The sequence below is a fragment of the Moschus berezovskii genome, chromosome 1, assembly GCF_049115385.1.
Source record: "Moschus berezovskii isolate FMDL1 chromosome 1, NW_MosBer_1.0, whole genome shotgun sequence".
Lineage (NCBI taxonomy): Eukaryota > Metazoa > Chordata > Mammalia > Artiodactyla > Moschidae > Moschus > Moschus berezovskii.
Genome location: NC_142460.1, coordinates 106,056,504 through 106,077,061, shown reverse-complemented (window position 1 = coordinate 106,077,061; position 20,558 = coordinate 106,056,504). Strand labels below are relative to the sequence as shown.

The 20,558-nt window shown below is 37.7% G+C and overlaps 1 protein-coding gene across 2 annotated transcripts in view; it reads right to left on the bottom strand.

The window, feature by feature from the left end:
- Positions 1–20,558, bottom strand: part of MCCC1 (methylcrotonyl-CoA carboxylase subunit 1) — a 60,777-nt gene that overhangs the window by 27,773 nt on the left and 12,446 nt on the right. The window contains exons 1-7 of one of the 2 annotated variants that reach the window (XM_055409762.2): positions 13,101–13,220; positions 9,707–9,828; positions 9,123–9,270; positions 8,913–9,034; positions 5,340–5,451; positions 2,467–2,548; positions 647–774 (exon numbers count right to left, since the gene is read on the bottom strand). In XM_055409762.2, coding sequence (XP_055265737.2) covers positions 647–774; positions 2,467–2,548; positions 5,340–5,451; positions 8,913–9,034; positions 9,123–9,270; positions 9,707–9,792 — 678 coding nt within the window. In that variant the 5' untranslated portion in view covers positions 9,793–9,828; positions 13,101–13,220. Of the gene's footprint in view, positions 1–646; positions 775–2,466; positions 2,549–5,339; positions 5,452–8,912; positions 9,035–9,122; positions 9,271–9,706; positions 9,829–13,100; positions 13,221–20,558 lie in introns of those variants that run through there. The other variant, XM_055409754.2, reaches the window with a different exon arrangement.

The following is a 20,558-nucleotide window of genomic DNA, read 5'->3' as shown; positions in this document are numbered from 1 at the left end:
TTAAAAAATAGACTGTAAAAATCTACTGTTTTTAATAAAGAGAACAAAACAGTCTAAGTTATTATCATTAATATTTGAAGCAATAAGCTTTGTAAAACTCTGATTTAGGCCTGTGAGGAGAAGCTGTAGATGTAATAGTTCAGTAGAATACAGTAGATGTGTCATAGCAATGTCTAAGTGCTTTGACATTTTTTAGACATTTATTTTAAATGGCCACACTCATCCCTTCATGGGCCATCAATAGTGTGTCACAACTTGCACAGAGACCACTCTGTAAATCTGAACTGTTCCTTTAGCTCTTCATTCTCAACTCTTCCTTAGCTTATTTTACCTTGGCAAGCATCTATCCTGCCTCTAAAATCTAATGACGGCCTGATCCTGAATGATGTGGCCTCAGGTAGAAGACAAGGCTTTGCGTTGAGACAATGTGATCACAAGCAAGCCTCAGTGACAGCAGTTCACCTGTTGGCTGCCCAATCTGAGTCCATAAAGTGCATCAAATGTAACATCACCATTAACCTCCCATTTTCCTATACTCATGACAACCATGAAGATTTGAATCCTTATCTAAAGTGACAGCTTCTTTTAAGAGGCCAGAAGGGAACATATTCTCAACACTGATCTTTAACAGAAAAAATACTCCCACCCTAAGTTGCCATTCCACCAAGTCAGTTCCTGTGATCATCTCGGTGACAGGATGTTCCACTTGCAGCCTTGTATTCATCTCCATAAAGTAGAAATTGTGCTTTGAGTCCATGATAAACTCCACGGTTCCTAAAATATAAAATACAGTGGTCACATTTCAACAGCATTTAGTCAGTAGAAATCAAAATCTTTCACAGAAGATCATATCAAGTTTTATGGCTACCTTCATTCAATGGTAAACAGTTTGCTTTTCATGAAGAAAACATCCCACATTTTGCAGCAGCAAATGATTCTCAAAACTAGGGAGCCACATGAAATTTAACAATAGAAAAGTAAATCTGGGGTTTTGAGCAAATGGCAAGCCCAAGTTATGAATCAGTCTCAGCTGTCATAGCAGTGAGAACATAACTGGACCATGTGTTACTGCTGCTGTGCACCAAGTCCCTAGAAACCTCACACTCTGACATCCCATCTCACTCTAACTTCGTGAAAAAAAACACAACACTTTTTTCTCTTGACTGTAGGCTTTGGAAGTGTCTTTAAAAAAGTCCTTATTCTAGTGACCCACTAGGAGATTACTCAGTAACTAAACATTATGTTAATGTCTTCTTATTTTTAAATAGAAATTTTCCTTTTTAAGAGAAGAACTAAATAAATGGAGAAACGTTCATGGGTAGGAAGATTCAACATTATCAAAATGTCAGTTCTTCCCAGCTTGTCACATACGTTATCAGGGAAGTGCAAATTAAAACACTGAGATACACACCTATTAGAACGGCCATAACCTGGAACATAGACAACACCAAATGCTGGTAAGGATGCAGAGCAACAGAAACTCTCACACATAGCTGGTGTAAATGCAACGTGGTACAGCCACCTTTGAACAGTTTGGTAGTCTCTTACAAAATCAAACATACTCTTACCATGTGATCTAGCAATCACACTTCTTAGTATTTACCCAGATGAACTGAAACTATGTCCACACAAAACCCTGTACATAGCTGTTTATAGTAGCTTTATTTATAATTCAGAAATGAGCTATCAAGCCATGAAAACATATGGAGGAAACTTAAATACATATTACTAAGTGAAAGAAGCCAATCTGAACAATGTGAAAAGGCTATGTACTGTATGATTCATTCTGGAAAAGACAAAACTATGGAGGCAATAAAACAATCAGTGATTGTCAAGGGTTGGAGACAGGGAAGACTGAAGAGTATATTTAGGGCACTGAAACTATTCTGTAAGATGCCACAATGGTGGATAAGTGTTGGATGCATGTCATTATCTATTTCTCAGACTCACAGAATGTACATCAAGAGTGAACCCAAACTGTAAACTATGGGCCCTGGGTGATAACGATATGTATACGCAGGTTCATCAGTTGTAACAAAAGTACTGTTTGGTTACAGGATATTGCTGGAGGAGGAGGCTGTGTGTGTAGGGTGACGGGGCGCATGGGAACTCTCTGAACTTGCTGCTCAATTTTTCTCTGAGCCTAAAACTGCTCTAAAAAACTAAAGTTTACTAATTTTAAAAAGTGCAAAAGTATGATTTTAATGATTTTATCTTAAAATAGGGTAGAAAACATCAAATAGCATTCCATGTAAATTAGGCTAAGTACTGTTTAAATGATTTTTCCTCCAAATATATAAACCAACACTTATGTTCACATACTGGATCTCAATGTAAAATGTATTTCTTAATGTGGATATAGTCAAAAGTTTGAAAGTCAATGATTTAAAAGCTATATATTTCATTTGCCTTTCAAAACACAAATAATTTTTCCTCCCCATCTATTAGAAGCAAATCTTAACATACCTGCACCAACATAATTTACAGCTTTAGCAGCTCTGACTGCAGCTTCTCCGAGCTTTTTTCTTACTTCAGGTTTAATACCAGGCTACGAAAAAATATTTGAAATAAATTTCCATTAGTACTTTGTTCTACTAGAGGTTTCCATTAAGATTCAATGTTACATTTCTATGTCTCAAATACTACATTAAAAAGATAATAAGGATAAATCTCTATTTCATCATGAAATACTGTCTTATACCACAGTTCAACTGTCTGTATACCAAAGTATAATGATTCTGTTAGTAATTTCTATGAATTGCAGATATTACTTAGTACCTATAAAATAACCATCTTTTCTTTCTTTTTGGCTGCACTTTTTGGCTTGTGCAATCTTAGCTCTCTGACCAGAGATAGAACCTGGGCCCATGGAAGTGAAAGTGCAGTCCTAACTACTAGACCACCAGGGAATTCACCAAAATAACCTTAATGACCACGTGTTCACTTAAAATTACTTGTATGAATACTAAAACTTGGAACAATCTCTTTTTGTTTCAAGATGAATAAAGCAATATGGGTCATATGCCCCAAAATTACTTTGGAACAAAGGTAAACCTTGAGATTGCAAGTTAGTAAGAAATGTTCAAGGACTTCTCTGGTAGTCAGTGGTTAAGACTCTGCACTTCCACTTCAGGAGGTATGGGTTCAATCCCTGGTTGGGGAACTGAGATCCCACATGGCACAGCCAAAAAAAAAACACAAAGGTTCATAAAGAGAAATGTATATCAAAAGTAAGCAAAACTTTTTAACATTGTTAGGTGGTGCTCAACAGATTTTTATTTAAGCAATCACTGCTTGAAAATAAGGATTTATTGAAATTGTTGACATTTTCTTCAGACAGTTGTGCTCATTTCACATGCTAATAAGGTAATGCTCAAAATCCTTCAGTTAGGCTTCAGCAGTACGTGAACTGAGAACTTCCAGATGTACAAGTTGGATTTAGAAATGGTAGAGGAACCAGAGATCAAATTGCCAACATTCACTGGGTCATAGAAAAAGCAAGAGAACTCCAGAAAAACATCTACTTCTGCTTCACTGATTACTATAAAGCCTTTGACTGTATGGATCACAACAAACTGGAAAATTCTTCAACAGATGGGAATACCAGACCACTTTACCTGCCTCCTGAGAAATCTGTATCAAGGTCAAGAAGCAACAGTTAGAACCAGGCATGGAACAACAGCCTGGTTCCAAATTGGGAAAGGAGTACGTCAAAGCTGTATATTGTCACCCTGCTTACTTAATTTATATGCAGACTACATCATGTGAAATGCCAGGCTGGATGAATCACAAGCTGGAATCAAGATTGCCAGGAGAAATATCAACAACCTCAGATATGCAGATGATACCACTCTAACAGCAGAAAATGAAGAAGAACTAAAGAGCCTTTTGATGAGGGTGAAAGAGGATAGTGAAAAAGCTGACTTAAAACTCAACATTCAAAAAACTAAGATCATGGCATCAAGTCCCATCACTTCATGGCAAAAAAAGGGGAAAAGGTGGAAGCCGTGACAGATCTTATTTTGGGGGGCTCTAAAATCACTGTAGATGGTGACTGCAGCCATGAAATTAAAAGACGTTTGTTCCTTGGAAGGAAAGGACAAACTTAGCATATTAAAAGCAGAGATGTTACTTTGTTGACAAAGGTCCATATAGCCCAAACTATGGTTTTTCTAGTAGTCATGTAAGGATGTGATTGAACCATAAAGAAGGCTAAGTGCCAAAGAACTGATGCTTTCAAATTGTGATGCTGCAGAAGACTCTTGAGAGTCCCTTGGACTGCAAGAAGATTAAACCAGTCAATCCTAAAGGAAGCCAACCCTGAATATTCATTGGAAGGACTGATGCTGAAGCTGAAGCTCCAATACTTCAGCCACCTGATGCAAAGAGTGGACTCACTGGAAAAGACCCTGATGATGGGAAAGACTGAAGGCCAGAGGAGAAGGAGATGACAGAGCATGAGGTGGTTGGATGGCATCACCAACTCAAAAGGACATGAGTTTGAGCAAACTCTGGAAGACAGTAAAGGACAGGGAAGCCTGGTGTGCAGCAGTTCATAGGGTCTCAAAGAGTCAGACATGACTTAGTGACTGAACAACAACTTGAAACAGTACAATATATTCTGCAACAGAAATTAAAGTCTGAATACAGTATGAGGATAACAAACTGATTAACCAGAAACTTTAGATCCCTGATCTTTTAGAAATACATATTTAAAAAAACTCATATATAACTTTGGACACAAAAGAGGCCTATAGCAGTAGCAGGTTGCAAAGAAATGTAAATCCAAAAATAGGTAATTCTAGGAGTAGGCCATGACCCAGAAAACAAGGTAAGCCAATCAAGAGGTAGTCTCAAAGAGATGTAAACAATTCTAAGGGGGCAAAGTTGCCAAATAAGAGCAAATAGCTCTCCTATACAATAAAACCTTTAAGCTGGGAATACCATTAGTGTATTTTAGGAACATCTGAAGTAGCAGTTACAAAATCTTCTTCATAAAGAATACATTCAATTAACAAGCCCATTCCATTCCTCAAACATGCTAGTTAATTACAATCTAAAATCTGCATGGAAACAGTAGCTCTTCATTGGAAGTCAGGGCCAAAGTGAATCAGAGCAGCTTTTCCTAGACACTATCCAAAAGGATCCAACTCATAGTGTGCCCTCTGAACATCAACCTGCATCTCACCCCCAGCACCACAGTGAAATCGGATTACTACTGCTGGAGAGTGGCTGTTCAGCAGCATTTTGGGGGAGACACTAGCTTCACAGATTTCTGACATGAAAGTCTGGGGTTTACAATATAGAAAAGCTGACAAATTTCTTTAGAAGATCCTTACCCCTGGGGCCTCTTCAATGATCTTCTGATGTCTCCTCTGTACACTACAGTCTCTTTCAAACAAGTACACGGCATTGCCATGGTGGTCACCAAACACCTGCACTTCTACATGCCTATTTAAAAACCCAATGAAAAGTTTCCATTTGTAGGCTGAACATTCAAGAAAAAAAATTATATACATGGAATGAGTGAGAAATAAGAAAACTCAGGAAACACTGGAGACCATATCTATGACCTCACAGTAGGAGCAAGTAGCAAATACAAAATGACAAGGAAAAGACTGATAAATCTGACTATATCAAAATTACAACGTATAGCCGCATGTCATGTATCCTCAAAAGGTCACTGACAACATTTTTTTATGATTGCAGGATTTTTAAAAAGCAACTCTTACAGTCAGATTTTAAACTAAGGCAGACTGAAAATTACAAGGGCTTATCCATAGAAAGGTTAGGGAATAAATTTACATGGATCATTAGTTTTTTAGAACATATTAACATTAAATCAAAAAACAAAAAAAGGCACTTTAATGTTGAGTGTAACATAGTATAATTATCAGAAATCATATTAAGAGTAAATGCACATAACATTTAAAAAAAAGAAGGGCAACCCAGACCATTTGGTGAACATGAAAGCATTCTTCCCAGGAGATTCAGTTTGATATGTTCACACTGTAGTTCATCTCACACATTCACCACTACAAAACAGAAATTTTTTTTCAGTTGAATTTTCGTTATTTAGTTGCTAAATTGTGTCTCACTCTCTTCCAGTCTGCCGGGCTCTTCTATCCATGAGATTTCCCAGGCAAGAATACTGAAATGGGTAGGCATTTCCTACTCCAGGGGATCTTCCTGACTCATGGATCAAACCTGCGTCTCCTATACTGGCAATTGAATTCTTTACCACTGAGCCACCAGGGAAGCCCTTGGCTGAGTTTTTAGAATAAAAAGTATCAAACATACAATAAATTTTTTAAAAATCCAGGAAGTCTTATGATGTGCTATTTCAGCACAATGGCTCATTTCTGTTCCTTTTTGTTCACCTCATGAAACACTTCATTAAACTACTTGGAAGATATTTTTTTCCTTGATATATCACTTCTATTGAATGTTCTATTTAAAAATGTCCCAATTTGTCCAACATAGTCTTTTGACAAAATAATAGGAGCTGATTTCTTCCTTTTGGATTTGCCTCCTTGATCTTTCCTGTTTTTATTTACTCATAAGTTACCAACACCAAACTCATTCTTGCTATCATTATTTTGAATAAACTTATCTGTGAGATCAACTAAGAATCAAAAGCCCAAGAGATTCTATTTTTCCTCTAGTATTCTTCCTTTCATTATAGAGATCCAAGTTCCTGACTTTACCACATCCACTGACTCCCCCTTATCCTTTAGCTTTTCCAGGAAAGGAGACACTAGAGCAGGAACTCCAGGTTCTGAAAGGAACACTTGAGGCTACACCAAGAGCACAGTGCAGCTCTTTTCGGACTTCTCAGAAACTGGAAACATTTTCCCTTGGTTCTTTACAAAGGACGCCCTCTGAGGATCTGTGTTCTGTTAGGGTTCCTACAGTTGTCAAATTACTCTTGTTATTTCCCTTTTTCTGATGATCCTATTCTGTTTGCTTTATCTAACATAAAGATTCTGGAGCACCGTGTCTGAGAACCAGGAAGTGCATCAAATCCCAGTCACTCCAATTCAGTCATTGCCAGGGTCTGGCTAGATACACAGATGCACTGGTTTCTAGTAGGAATGCCTTGATACTTTCTAAGTTCTAAAGTTTTTATTTTCCTATTTACACTTTTAATCCATCTATTCAGAATGTATACTGAATATAAAGTGAGGAAGGAGTCTGATTTTTTTTTAGATAAAATAGTACATTTTGAAGACTGTTACCTATCCCAACCTTTCAAATAAGCTCAATAGTTCTAATCAGATATATAATACATTTTGATTTCTACTTTTCTCAGTTATTGGCACCACATTCTTCTGGCCTTCCATTAATTCAACAGATAATTATTTAGCAGAATACAAAATAGTGTGATTATCATGATATTGAAATGTTATTACTTAAAAATACAGAAGAAATGCTAATATGTAGAAATATGTAGAAATGCTAATACTTATAATGATTTTGTTTTTCATCTCTTGTATTTTTCAAGTTTGTAATGTATTCATATTACTTTTCCTGATGCCTATCATGAAGAAAATATTTTGAGACTGACTTTTTTTAAACTGTCACATTCTAAATTAATTTAATTTACTGTGCCATGCTCAGGGACACTTCTAAATTTTGTAAGGCTTGAAACAAAAACAATTTGGGAGCCGACTTTAAGAAAAGTACAAAAAATAGGTATAGAATCTTCAAAGACGCCCATACAAGAGAAGGGACTGAAGCTTAGCTCATCATCTTCAAGGTAAATCTCTCTGGTTATTGTACAAAATGAATTATTCTTGATAAAGTCACTTTTGACTTACAGGTTTGTATATTTTAAGCAATACACATGAAAATAAAATTTCTAATAAAATAAATTAGAAATGCACATGGTATTTGCTATAGTGGTACCCAGAGAAGCAGTTTAGTGTGGTCACTGGGAGTGTGAATTCTAGAGTCAAATTGCCTGGGTTCAAATCTCAGCTTCACCAATTCCTAATTGGGAGACCTCAGGCAATTCAGATGACCACTCTGCTGCTCAGTATATTCACCTGAAAAAAAGAGAACAGGGCCTACCTAATGGGACTGTTGCAGGAATTAGATTAGAAATGGAAGGACAACAAGATTACTACTTGTTTCCCTGGTGGCTCAGTGGTAAAGGATCCGCCTGCAATGCAGGAGATCCGGGTTCGAACCCTGGGCTGGGAAGATACTCTGGAGAAGGGAATGGCAACCCACTCCAGTATTCTTGCCTGGAGAATCCCCATGGACAGAGGAGCCTGGCAGGCTACAGTCCATGGGGTTGCAAAGAGTCTTAGTAATATACTAAGATTACTACTTAGTACATGTAAAATACTTAAACCCTGGGACATGGTTAAGTGCAAAATAAGGGTGAGCTATTAGTATTATTTGTTAACATATCACTTATAATTACAATTCAAGTTGGGTAACTATTTCCATTTTCTGAATATCTCAGATAATGCTTACAGAGTTCTGTAATATAAAGCTTAACTTCTTACAAGAATTTTACTTTGAAAAGACTAAATTCCATCAAAAGAAATGCAATGAATGAATTAATGATACATTTTTATCATGGACCCAATAAACACCCAATAAAAAGAATGAGGTATATCTATATTTACTGACAGAGAAAGATGTCTACCATATAATACTAGCATACATTATTAAGGTTCTATTTACTGTTCTTCTGTATTTATTTGTATTCTGTGTGTCTATGTATAAATGTTTCTGTTCATGTAGAAAATGCCTGGAGGAACGCATACCTTAATATAGGTGGAGTGGGACTGAGGAACTTAATGTACTCACGAACTCTTAGACCTTTATATTTTACATAATGTGCTTGCATTTCTAACTTAATTTTAAAATCTGAGTCAGTAAAAAAGAGCTGAACCTACCTCGGTGTGTCCACAAACTTCTCAATCAGCATGGCATCATCATTGAAAGACTTCTTAGCTTCTCTCCGTGCTGATTCTAACTGCTCTTGAAATTCTTCTTCAGACCTAATGATCCTCATACCCTAAGATGGAAAGATAGTTATGACTACAGCATAAGTAAAACAACTTAGACTAGTCCAAAACGGAAAATACAAGCATGCACAACCTTACTTTTCCTCCTCCACCACGGACGGCTTTAATCATGACGGGGTAACCAACTGTCCTAGCGTGCTCTTTCAGGCATTGGTCTGACTGGTCCTCTCCATGATAACCTTCCACAACAGGCACTCCAGCAGCAGCCATGATGGATTTGGATGTGCTTTAGAATAAAAAAATCGATATGCCCCAAAGCTATGAATTATTTCATACAAGAAAAACACAAATACTGCCGAGTCTATAAAATACAATGGAACTTTAAAAAGAAAACACTCCATAGGAAAGAAAGGACAATAGTCTGAGACAACCAATATTAATACAATTGTTAAAATATCTACTAGTTTTCTCAATCCAGTTTTCATATGGTAGTTCATTCCATCTTGTTTTTTAATCCCAAAAAACTGATCAACATATTGATTACCAACACAAATTATTATACTTGATACTTGAATATTTTCTGTAATGCATTGTAGTGGCATATAAATAAGTTATGTCTATGATGACATAAAGATATATTAACCTATTAAGTAGATTGTAGGTAAAATAAACCATTTCAATTAACCTTCTTATGGCTGTATTTAAAAGATATAAACTCATACCTCTTTATACCCATGTCTCTAATTGCTGATGAAGGAGGACCTACAAAAATAATTCCTTCTTGCTTACACAGTTCGGCAAATTCCATGTTTTCTGAGAGAAAGCCATATCCTGGATGGATAGCCTAGAAGGGAGAAATGAATAGATAAGCTTTCTAGTGCTCCACTGGCAGACTGTGATACAGGTAATGGCATCTCCCTCTGGGGAGGCCTCTCCCTATGCTATTGATAGGTACATATGGTCTCTATCAGAATATGTTTCCAAAAAGACGTTTGAAATTTATTTTTCTAATATATTTTTTAATTGAAGCATATTTGATTTACAATTGAATTTTCATACTAAAGTTCTAAAGCCTTACGTGAAACAGAAAAACCAATATTTCTTTTTATTGTGGTAATATCATATCAAATTTACTATTTTAACCACTTCCAGTTTATAGTTCAGTGGCATTAAGTATGCTCACAATGTTGTGCAACTATCACCATCATCCATCAACCCCCAAATTCTATACCTATTAAATAATAATTTCCCATTCCCTGATAACCTCTATTTTATTTTCCATCTTCTCTGTACCTGATAAAAGGGAATCAAACAATATTTGTCCATTTGTCTCTGGCTTATTTTATTTAGCATGCTATTTTCAAGTATCAGAATTTCATTCCTTTTTATGGCTGCATAATGGTCTGCAGTTATAGTGTACATTTTGTTCATTCATGCATCTGCTGATAGACACGCAGACTGCTTTCACCTTTTGGTGACTGTGAATAATGCTGCTATGAACATTAGTATACAAGTATCCTGCTTTAAATTCTTTCACGTATATATGAAATGTCAAGGAATATCTGCAGTTAGGAGTAAAGAACTTCAGGGTGGTAAGGTGGGTGGGTGGCAGTTTGCTGTCTCTCTACAAAGCTGGCCTAGAACTGAAACCATGTGCGCAAAAGTTGCAAAGAGCACCCTCACACAATACCTGAAGCCTTTAGCTTCAGGTCACTATCTGCTGCTGCTGCTTTTCCAGAAAAAAAGCTAAGAATCAAACAAAAAGTCATATAGTCAAATAGTATTCAAGTCTGCATATACTTCAGTGAAAAAGGGCCCTCTTAGATTTTAACCTAATCACTTGCAACTTACTCAGAGTTTTAAGAAATTTACTTGGCTGTCTTATCCCACAGAAGAGGAATATCACTAACTGAATGACAGCAAGATTTCTAAGAGAAACATGCTGACAGTGAAAAGGGACGAAAGAGAGGAGAGTAAAAAGTGGAACAGGCTTATGTGGTTTTGCAAGGAGTAAGGCAACTCTCCAACTTCAATAGTCCTGAGGGCATGTCTGTCCTTTTAAAATAATAATTAAGTATGTATAATTATAACCAAGAGAATGTGAAAAGAAAAAAGCTTATCCAACCCTATTTCAAAACAGTTACGTCCAAAGAACCTTTCAAAATAAAAGGGGTAAGCTTTAGACGTCTGGGAAACTCCTATGACTAGAAAAACCCACATCTTAGTAACAGCAAATAGCAATATGCTAGATACTGAATACAAATAATCACATTTTGATGTCAGCTCAGAGTTTTATTCCTTTTAAACCAAAGTTCGATTTCAGTCATTTTATATGAAATGTCAAGTATTATTTATGTTAGGCAAAGTAAAACAGGTCTACAGGCCAGTCCTATCTGATTTTTTAACAGCTTTTTTAAAGGTAGAATTTACAATGTGAAAACATTCACCCATTTACAGTCTGATGAATCAAGCGCATTTATACAACTGTGCTGTAACTGGACTGTGACTATACCCCAGCTTTAGGACACTTCTACCAGAATTCCTATTTGCCCATGTGCATAAATGATGAATCCTTGCTCACAGAACCAGGCAACTACTGACATGCTTTCTTTCTATATAATTTTACCTCTTTCAGAAGTCTCATATAATGGAACCATATAGTCCACAATTTTATATGTCTGGCTTAAACTTACTATAATTTTCTGTGGTTCACCAGCAAAAAGAAAAAAAAACAAAGAGTACTGATGCATGCCACAGCATGGGTATGTATGCCACTTCTGCTTACAGGCTATATGGCTCTATCGCATTTTTAAAAATAATTTCATTTTTATTTATTTAATTTGTGGCTGTACTGAGTCTTCGCCGCTGCCTGGGCTTGTCTCTAGTTGTGGTGAGCAGGGGCTAATCTCCAGTTGTGGTGCAGACTTCTCATTGCAGTGGATTCTCTTGTCTTGGAGCACAGGCTCGAGGCACATGGGCTTCAGTAGTTGTGGCCACTACTGACCAGTAGTTTTGGCTGCCAGGCTCTGGAACACAGGCGTAGCTGCTTCCCAGCACGTGGGATCTTCTTGACCAGGGATTGAACCTGTGTCTCCTATATCGGCAGGTAGATTCTTTACCACTGAGCTACCAGGGAAGCGCACACATTTGTTTTTTTATTAATTTGGATTTTTTCCCAGTTTTTGGCTGTTATGATTAATGCTATTATAAACATGCATGTATAGGTCTTTAATTTTCTCAGAAATGTTTCATAGTTTTCAGTAGATAGGTCTTGAACTAACTTTTTTACTAAGTATTTGATTTTCATTGATGTTATTGCAAATACAACTGCTTCCTTAATTTCATTTTCAAAGTGTTTGTTGCTAGCCTCCCTTCTTCTGGAACAGATACTTAATTCAACAGAACCCTGATTAACTAGATAAACACTCTCTCTTTTTAACTAAGAAGAAAAGCAGCTGTCTCTTTGCAAACAATAATGTTCAAACACATTATGGGAATGGCCTCAAGGAATTTAACTAATTTCTTTTAAGGTGAACACTAATATATACAAACCACAGTATCCTTGAGCATTTGAATGGATTAAAAAGGAAATCTAACAATGCTACTACTACCAGTGGGCTAATTTCCTAGCCATCAGGCATGTGTTTAGCTGCCGATTCACCCTGGTGGGACACAGGATTGCAAGCCTTTTTAGACTGTTCATCCTTTGGTAATAATATACCTTCCACGTGAAAGACAGAAAACTGGTATTATCTGCTACCCTTTAATCTCTGCCAAAATAATTTCTTCCATGTTTATAGTTTGTGTCTATTCTGCTCTGTGCTTGTTCAAGCATATGCATAGATACAAAGTTGTTGTTGTTATTATTGGCTCTGTCTTCAGCAAAATTGAGATGTGTCTGCTTTCCACGGTAGAGCAGACAATTCATACTCCTCAAATTCTTTTTTGTGTATGCATGATTTTGAAATGTGTCTAATAAAGTTATTTATTCCTGGTGGCACATTAAAAGAAACTGGAGCACTTTCACAAAACATTTGTGTTTAGGAGCTAATCCAGGTAACCAAGGGGATGGGTGAGGCCTGGCAAAAGCTTTTCACTAAATAATAATATACTTACAAAAAAGTAAGTAAGTCGCTCAGTCGTGTCTGACTCTTTGCAACCCCATGGATTATACAGTCCATGGAATTCTCCATGCCAGAATACTGGAGTGGGTAGCTGGTCCCTTCTCCAGGGGATCTTCCCAACCCAGGGATCAAACCCAGGTCTCCTACATTGCAGGTGAATTCTTTACCAGCTGAGCCACAAGGGAAGCCCCTTTACAAAAAAGTGCACATTGTAAGTAAACAGCTTTTTAAAACATAGTTTTCATAAACACTCAGTTCAAGAAACAATCACCAACATTCCATCAGAGAGCAGAAAGCTCTCTTCCAGGTAATTTTAGGTCCCACCCAAGGTACTACATCAACATTGTCTTTAAAAGGCTCCTTACTGATTCTAATCTTCAGCCAGAGCTTACTACTACTACCTCATTCCCAGCCAGAGAAGACCTGAGACAACTGACAATCAAGAGGACCAGTATAATGCTTACCATTATATTGTCTAGATTCTCTCAATACAGCCATGTCACTGAACAAATTACCAGAAATTTAGCTCATGAGTAAATTTTAGTCTAGTATCTATAAAAATGCCTATGTCAAAATGGTCACATTTAGAATTCTACGTGGAAACACAAAAGACTTCAAACAGCCAAAACAATTTTAAGAAAGAAGAACAGAGCTAGAGGAACCACACTCTCTGACCTCAGACTATACTACAAAGCTATAGTAGTCAAAGCAGTATGGTACTGGTATAAAAACAGACCTACATCAGTGGAATAGGATATAGCCCAGAAAAGAAAATCCACATACTTATGTTCAACCTACAACAAAGGAGGCAAAAATATACAATGGAGAAAAGACAGTCTCTTCAATAAGTGGTATATATATAGCCACATGTAAAAGAATAAAATTGGAACATTCTCGAACATCATATACAAAGATAAACTCAAAATGGATTAAAGACCTAAATGTAAGACCAGATACTATAAAACTCCTAGAGGAAAACACAGGAAGAAGACGCTTTGACATAAATTGCAGCAATATATTTTTTTTGATCAGTCTCCTAAAGAAAAGGAAATAAAAGTAAACAGAAGGAACCACATTAAACCTAAAAGCTTCTGGTCAGCAAAGGAAACCATTGCCAAAACTAAAACACGATCTACTGAATGGTTGAAAATGTCTGCAAATGATATGACTGATAAGGGATTAATATGCAAATATAAACAACTCATACAATTCAACATCAAAAAAACAAACAACCTGATTAAAAAAAAGGAAATGCAGATGGCCAACAGGCACATGAAAAGACACTCAACATCACTAATTATCAGGGAAATGCAAATCAAAACTACAGTGAGATATCACCTCACAACTGTCAGAATGGCTACCATCAAAAAGAACAGAAATAATAAATGCTGGTAAGGATATGGACAAAAGGGGACACTTCTGCACTGTTGGTGGGAATGTAAATCGGTGCAGCCACTGTGGAGGCTTCTCAAAAATCTGAAAAGAGAACTACCATATAACCCAGCAATTCTACTACCTGGGGGGAAAAAAATGAAAACACTAATTCGAAAAGATACATGTACTCCAGTATTCACAGAAGCATTATTTACAATTGCTAGGATCTGGAAGCAACCTAAATGCCCATCAATAGATGAATGGATAAAGGAGATCTGATATATGTACACAATGGAATACTACTCAGCCATAAAAAGAATGAAATTTTGCCATTTGCAGCAACATGAATGGACTTGGAAGGCATTATGTTAAGTAAAATAAATCAGACAGAGAAAGACAAATATGATGTCACTTATATGAGGAATCTAAAAAATACAACAAACTAGTGAATAAAACAAAAAGAAACAGGGAATTCCCTGGCAGTCCAGTGGTTAGGACTCAGTACTCTGACTGCCAGGGTCACAGGTTCAATCTCTGGCCAGGAAACTAAGACGCTGCAAGCTACGCTGCATGACCAGAAAAAAAAAAGCAGACTCACAGATACACAGAACTACCAGTGTGGAGAGGGAAAAAGGGAGGGGCAAAATAGGGGTAGGAGACTAAGTGGTATAAACTATTTCATATAAAATAAGCTATAAGAATATATTCCACAACACTGGGAATATAGCTAATATTTTGTAATAACTGCAAGTGAAATGTATCCTTTAAAAATTGTATAAAAATTAAAAAAAAGAATTCTACATCTTTTGCAAACTTCTTTCAATATCACTATGCACACGTTATTCAATGTCCTTTATTAAAACAATCAATACGATTCTTGTCAAAGTGAGGGCAAGGTTTGCTCCCCTAATTGGCAAATAGCCTTTTAGTGAAGAACTCTGTGGGCTTCCCAGGTGGCCCCAGGGGTAAAGTACCTGCCTGCCAATGCAGGAGAATAAGAGACACGGGTTTGATCCCCAGGTCGGGAACATCCCCTGGAGGAGAACATGGAAACCCACGCCAGTATTCCTGCCTGGAAAAACCCATGGACAGAGGAGCCTGGCAAGCTATAGTCCATAGGGTCACAGAGTTAGATGTGACTTAGCATGCATGCAAGCAAGCAAAGAGCCCTGTAAATTGTAACCTACCAAACTTCCTTTTTGATCAGGCAGCTTTCTCTGGCCTAAGTTTTCTGACTTAATTCCAATCACTACGCCCCAATAATAGTTCCATATTACTTATTTCTTGCTTTTACTCTTAACCACTATCTGTAATGCTTGCAATTCACCTCAAATCTTAAATATCCAGGCAAAATGTGTGAAGATTATTTGTGTTACTCTAACACTATTTGTGTTCTTACAGCATCTAACGTAATACTAATCCAGATAGACATGGCATTGACAAACTCCCCAGAATTAACATATGATAACATTTGCTATAGAGTCATTACTTACACTGAAAAATGGTCTCAGTGAACTTCCATTAAAAAGGAAAAGGATTTTCACCTCTTTGATTAGGAAGCAAAGATAAAATAAGGAAGCTGACTGGCTAACAAGAAGTTATTTTTGAAATTTCTGATTAAACAACACCTTCCTCTTTCCCAAAATGCCAGACAAGGCTCAGCCTGGTCTATTAAACAGCTGAGTCAGGAAACTTTTGTTTAACTCTTTCTCTTTCAGTGATGAGACAAGTTTTGCTTTCAAAGCACCTGGGGACCTTGGGGAGAAAATGCAAATTATGCATAAAAATGTAAATGACAGTTGGCTAGGAGTGAGGCCTAAGAGCCTACATTTCAATCAAATGATGCCATGGACCACACTTTGAATAGTGAGACTGGATGATTTTGGGTGTCATGTATCCTGCGCATTAGATTTTACATTTGTAAAATGGTGGTAATAATACTGTATCATGGAAGCTCAAACACGCAATAGATACAAAGTGACAATTACGTTAAAGTGCCTGGATTCCTAAGGGCCTTTTACTCTAATTGATAATTAAAAAGTTTTAGAAACAAGTAAATTTTAAATATCTGTGTTTATAAATTAATGCCTACATTGTTCAGTCTAGAAACTGTGATTCTAAAGAAAAGAACACTGATGCAGAAACACATAAATACAAAACAACTGCATATATTCATTAATTCAAATGAATGACTCCCTGTGCCAGGTAACAGGAATGTTGGGAGGTAGAGAAAATAAGTCTCAGATGTGGGTTCTTGTTTTAAGCGGAGCACAGTGAGGTCAAGGAGTCATGATGTTCATTAAAATTATTAAACAAGAAAATAGCTAATTAAATCTAAAGATGACTGGAACTGGAAAGCAAATGCTAAAGGAAAAAGCAGACATCAATGTGACTAGAGGAGTCCTGAAAGTAATTGCTCGAGTCAGGAATTCAGGTGCTAGTGAAGAACAAGCCTATAGCAACTGACTCCTAAATATCCTGACTGCTGCCTTTGTTCTCATTCCACCTCTGCCCCTTCCACTGGCTGATTCCCCACCAGCAGCACAAAGATCTTATTAAAATATAAATCAGATCACCTCACTCTTCTACTTAAAATCCTCTAATAGCTATTTAAAATGAAACGCTAACTCCTTACTAATGCTCTGTATAAGGCCTATAGTAGTCTAAAAGATGCTACCTCCACTCTTCCCAGCTTCATCATCTACCACTTTCCTCCTGTGTCTCATTGGTTTTCCAGCTCGAAACCCAACCTTCCACTGAGTGTGGCAACCAGTTTCTGCAATTACCATTCTGGACAGCTGGTTCCCTATCAGGTTCTACCAGCAGGGGTCACTGTAGGGAAACTGGCAGCCAGGGAAGCTCTCTGTTCTTCCATTGCCCTTACCAGCAGTTCCCGTGATGAGTCTCTCCTGGAATTTTCGGAACCAGCCTCATGCTCCTAGGTAGGGCCCCTTCATAGAGGACTGAGGAAGAGCTGCAGAAGGTCCTTCCTCCAACCTTTTCCCCGGTCAAAAAGGTAAGTTTTTATCACTAGGTAATTTCAAGATACTTTTTTTCTCTTCTAGTCCTTCTAGACAACTGGTGGAACTAATCCCTAACTTAATTCCCCTCTGTTGAAATATCTAGTGGAATTTGTTTTACTAACTGGATCCTGAATGACACAGCACTTCACTGCCTTCCCTCCATCCACACCGAATATTTTTGTCCCTGAACACCAACCTTATACTCATCTCAGTGTCCTGGCAGTCCCATTTGAATGAACCTTCATGGCTGGTTCCTTCTCTTCAGGCAGGTCTCTGTTCAACTGGCACCTCTTCAGAGAGGCGCAGATCACACTTCTAAATAAATATTTAAAAGCATTTCCTAACCAGTCTTTCAGAGAAGGCAATGGCAAGCCACTCCAGTACTCTTGCCTAGAAAATGCCATGGATGGAGGAGCCTGGAAGGCAGCAGTCTGTGGGGTCGCTAAGGGTCGGACACGACTGAGCGACTTCACTTTCACTTTCACACACTGGAGAAGGAAATGGCAACCCACTCCAGTGTTCTTACCTGGAGAATCCCAGGGACGGGGGAGCCTGGTGGGCTTCCATCTATGGGGTCACACAGAGTCGGACACGGCTGAAGTGACTTAGCAGTAGCAGCAGCAACCAGTCTTTAACCCCTTATCCAGCTTTATTTTCTTTCTACCACTTATAACATTCTTAGTTGTATTAGTTCTTTACTTGTTTCATTCACCAGAAAGGGTGAATTTAACTCAGATGACCATTATATCTATTACTGTGGGCAAGAACCCCTTAGAAGAAATGGAGTAGCCATCATAGTCAACAAAAGAGTCTGAAATGCAGTACTTGGGTGCAATCTCAAAAACAACAGAATGATTTCTGTTTGTTTCCAAGGCAAACCATTCAATATCACAGTAATCCTAGTCTATGCCCTGACCAGTAATGCTGAAGAAGCCGAAGTTGAATGGTTTTATGAAGACCTACAAGACCTTCTAGAACTAACACCCAAAAAAGAAGTCCTTTTCATTATAGGAGACTGGAATGCAAAAGTAGGAAGTCAAGAAATACCTGGAGTAACAGGCAAATTTGGCCTTGGAGTACAGAATGAAACAGACCAAAGGCTAATAGAGTTTTGCCAAGAGAACAAACTTGGCAAAACACCCTCTGCCAACAACACAAGAGAAGACTCTATACATGGACATCACCAGATGATCAACACTGAAATCAGACTGATTATATTCTTTGCAGCCAAAGATGGAGAAGCTCTATACAGTCAGCAAAAACAAGACTAGAAGCTGACTGTGGCTCAGATCATAAACGCCTTAATGCCAAATTCAGACTTAAATGCAGCAAGTAGGGAAAATCATTCGGGTATGACCACAGACCATTCAGCTATGACCTAAATTATATAGTGTGGAAGTGAGAAATAGATCCAAGGGACTAGATTTGATAGACAGAGTACCTGAAGAACTATGGATGCAGGTTCATGACATTGCAAAGGAGGCAGGGATCAAGACCACCCCCAAGAAAAAGAAATGCAAAAAGGCCAAATGGTTGTCTGAGAAGGCCTTACAAATAGCTGTGAAAAGAAAAGAAGTGAAAAGCAATGGAGAAAAGGAAAGATATACCCATTTGAATGCAAAGTTCCGAAGAATAGCAAGGAGAGATAAGAAAGCCTTCCTCAGTGATCAATGCAAAGAAATAGAGGAAAACAATAGAATGGGAAAGACTAGAGATCACGTCAAGAAAATTAGAGATACCAAGGGAACATTTCATGCAAAGATGGGCACAATAAAGGAAAGAAATGGTATGGATCTAACAGAAGCAGAAGATATTAAGAAGAGGTGGCAAGAATACACAAAAGAACTGTACAGAAAAGATCTTCATGATCCAGATAATCACGATGGTGTGATCACTCACCTAGAGCCACACATCCTGAAATGCGAAGTCAAGTGGGCCTCAGGAGGCATCACTATGAACAAAGCTAGTGGAGGTGATGGAATTCCAGTTGAGCTACTTCAAATCCTCAAAGATGATGCTGTGAAAGTGCTGTACTCAATATACCAGCAAATTTCGAAAACTCAGCAGTGACCACAGGACTGAAAAAAGTCAGTTTTCATTCCAATCCCAAAGAAAGGCAATGCCAAAAAATGATCAAACTACTGCACAATTGCACTCATCTTACACACTAGTAAAGCTCAAAATTCTCCAAGCCAGGCTTCAACAGTATGTGAACTATGAATTTCCAGATGTTCAAGCTGGACTTAGAAAAGGCAGAGGAACCAGAGATCAAATTGCCAATATCCACTGGATTATCAAAAAAGCAAAAGAGTTCCAGAAAAACATCTACTTCTGCTTTATTAACTATGACAAAGCCTTTGACTGTGTGGATCACAACAAACTGTGGAAAATTCTGAAAGAGATGGGAATACCAGACCACCTGACCTGCCTCTTCAGAAATCTGTATGCAGGTCAGGAAGCAACAGTTAGAACTGAACATGGAACAAGACTGGTTCCAAATAGGAAAAGGAGTACATCAAGGCTGTACATTGTCCCTGCTTATTTAACTTATATGCAGAGTACATCATGAGAAACGCTGGGCTGGATGAAGCAGGAGCTGGAATCAAGACTGCTGGGAGAAATGTCAATAACCCCAGATATGCGGATGACACCACCCTTATAGCAGAAAGCAAAGAACTAAAGAGCTTCGTGATGAAAATGAAAGAGGAGAGTGAAAAAGTTAGCTTAAAGCTCAACATTCAGAAAACTAAGATCATGGCATCTGGTCCTATCGCATCATGGCAAACAGATGGGGAAACACTAGAAACAGTGACAAATTTTATTTTCTTGGGCTCCAAAATCACTGCAGATAGTGACTACAGCCATGAAATTAAAAGATGCCTGCTTCTTAGAAGAAAAGTTATGACCAACCTAGACAGCATATGAAAAAGCAGAGACATTACTTTGCCAACAAAGGTCCATCTAGTCAAAGCTATGGTTTTTCCAGTAGTCATGTATGAATGTGAGAGTTGGACTATAAAGAAAACTGAGTGCTGAAGAATTGATGCTTTTGT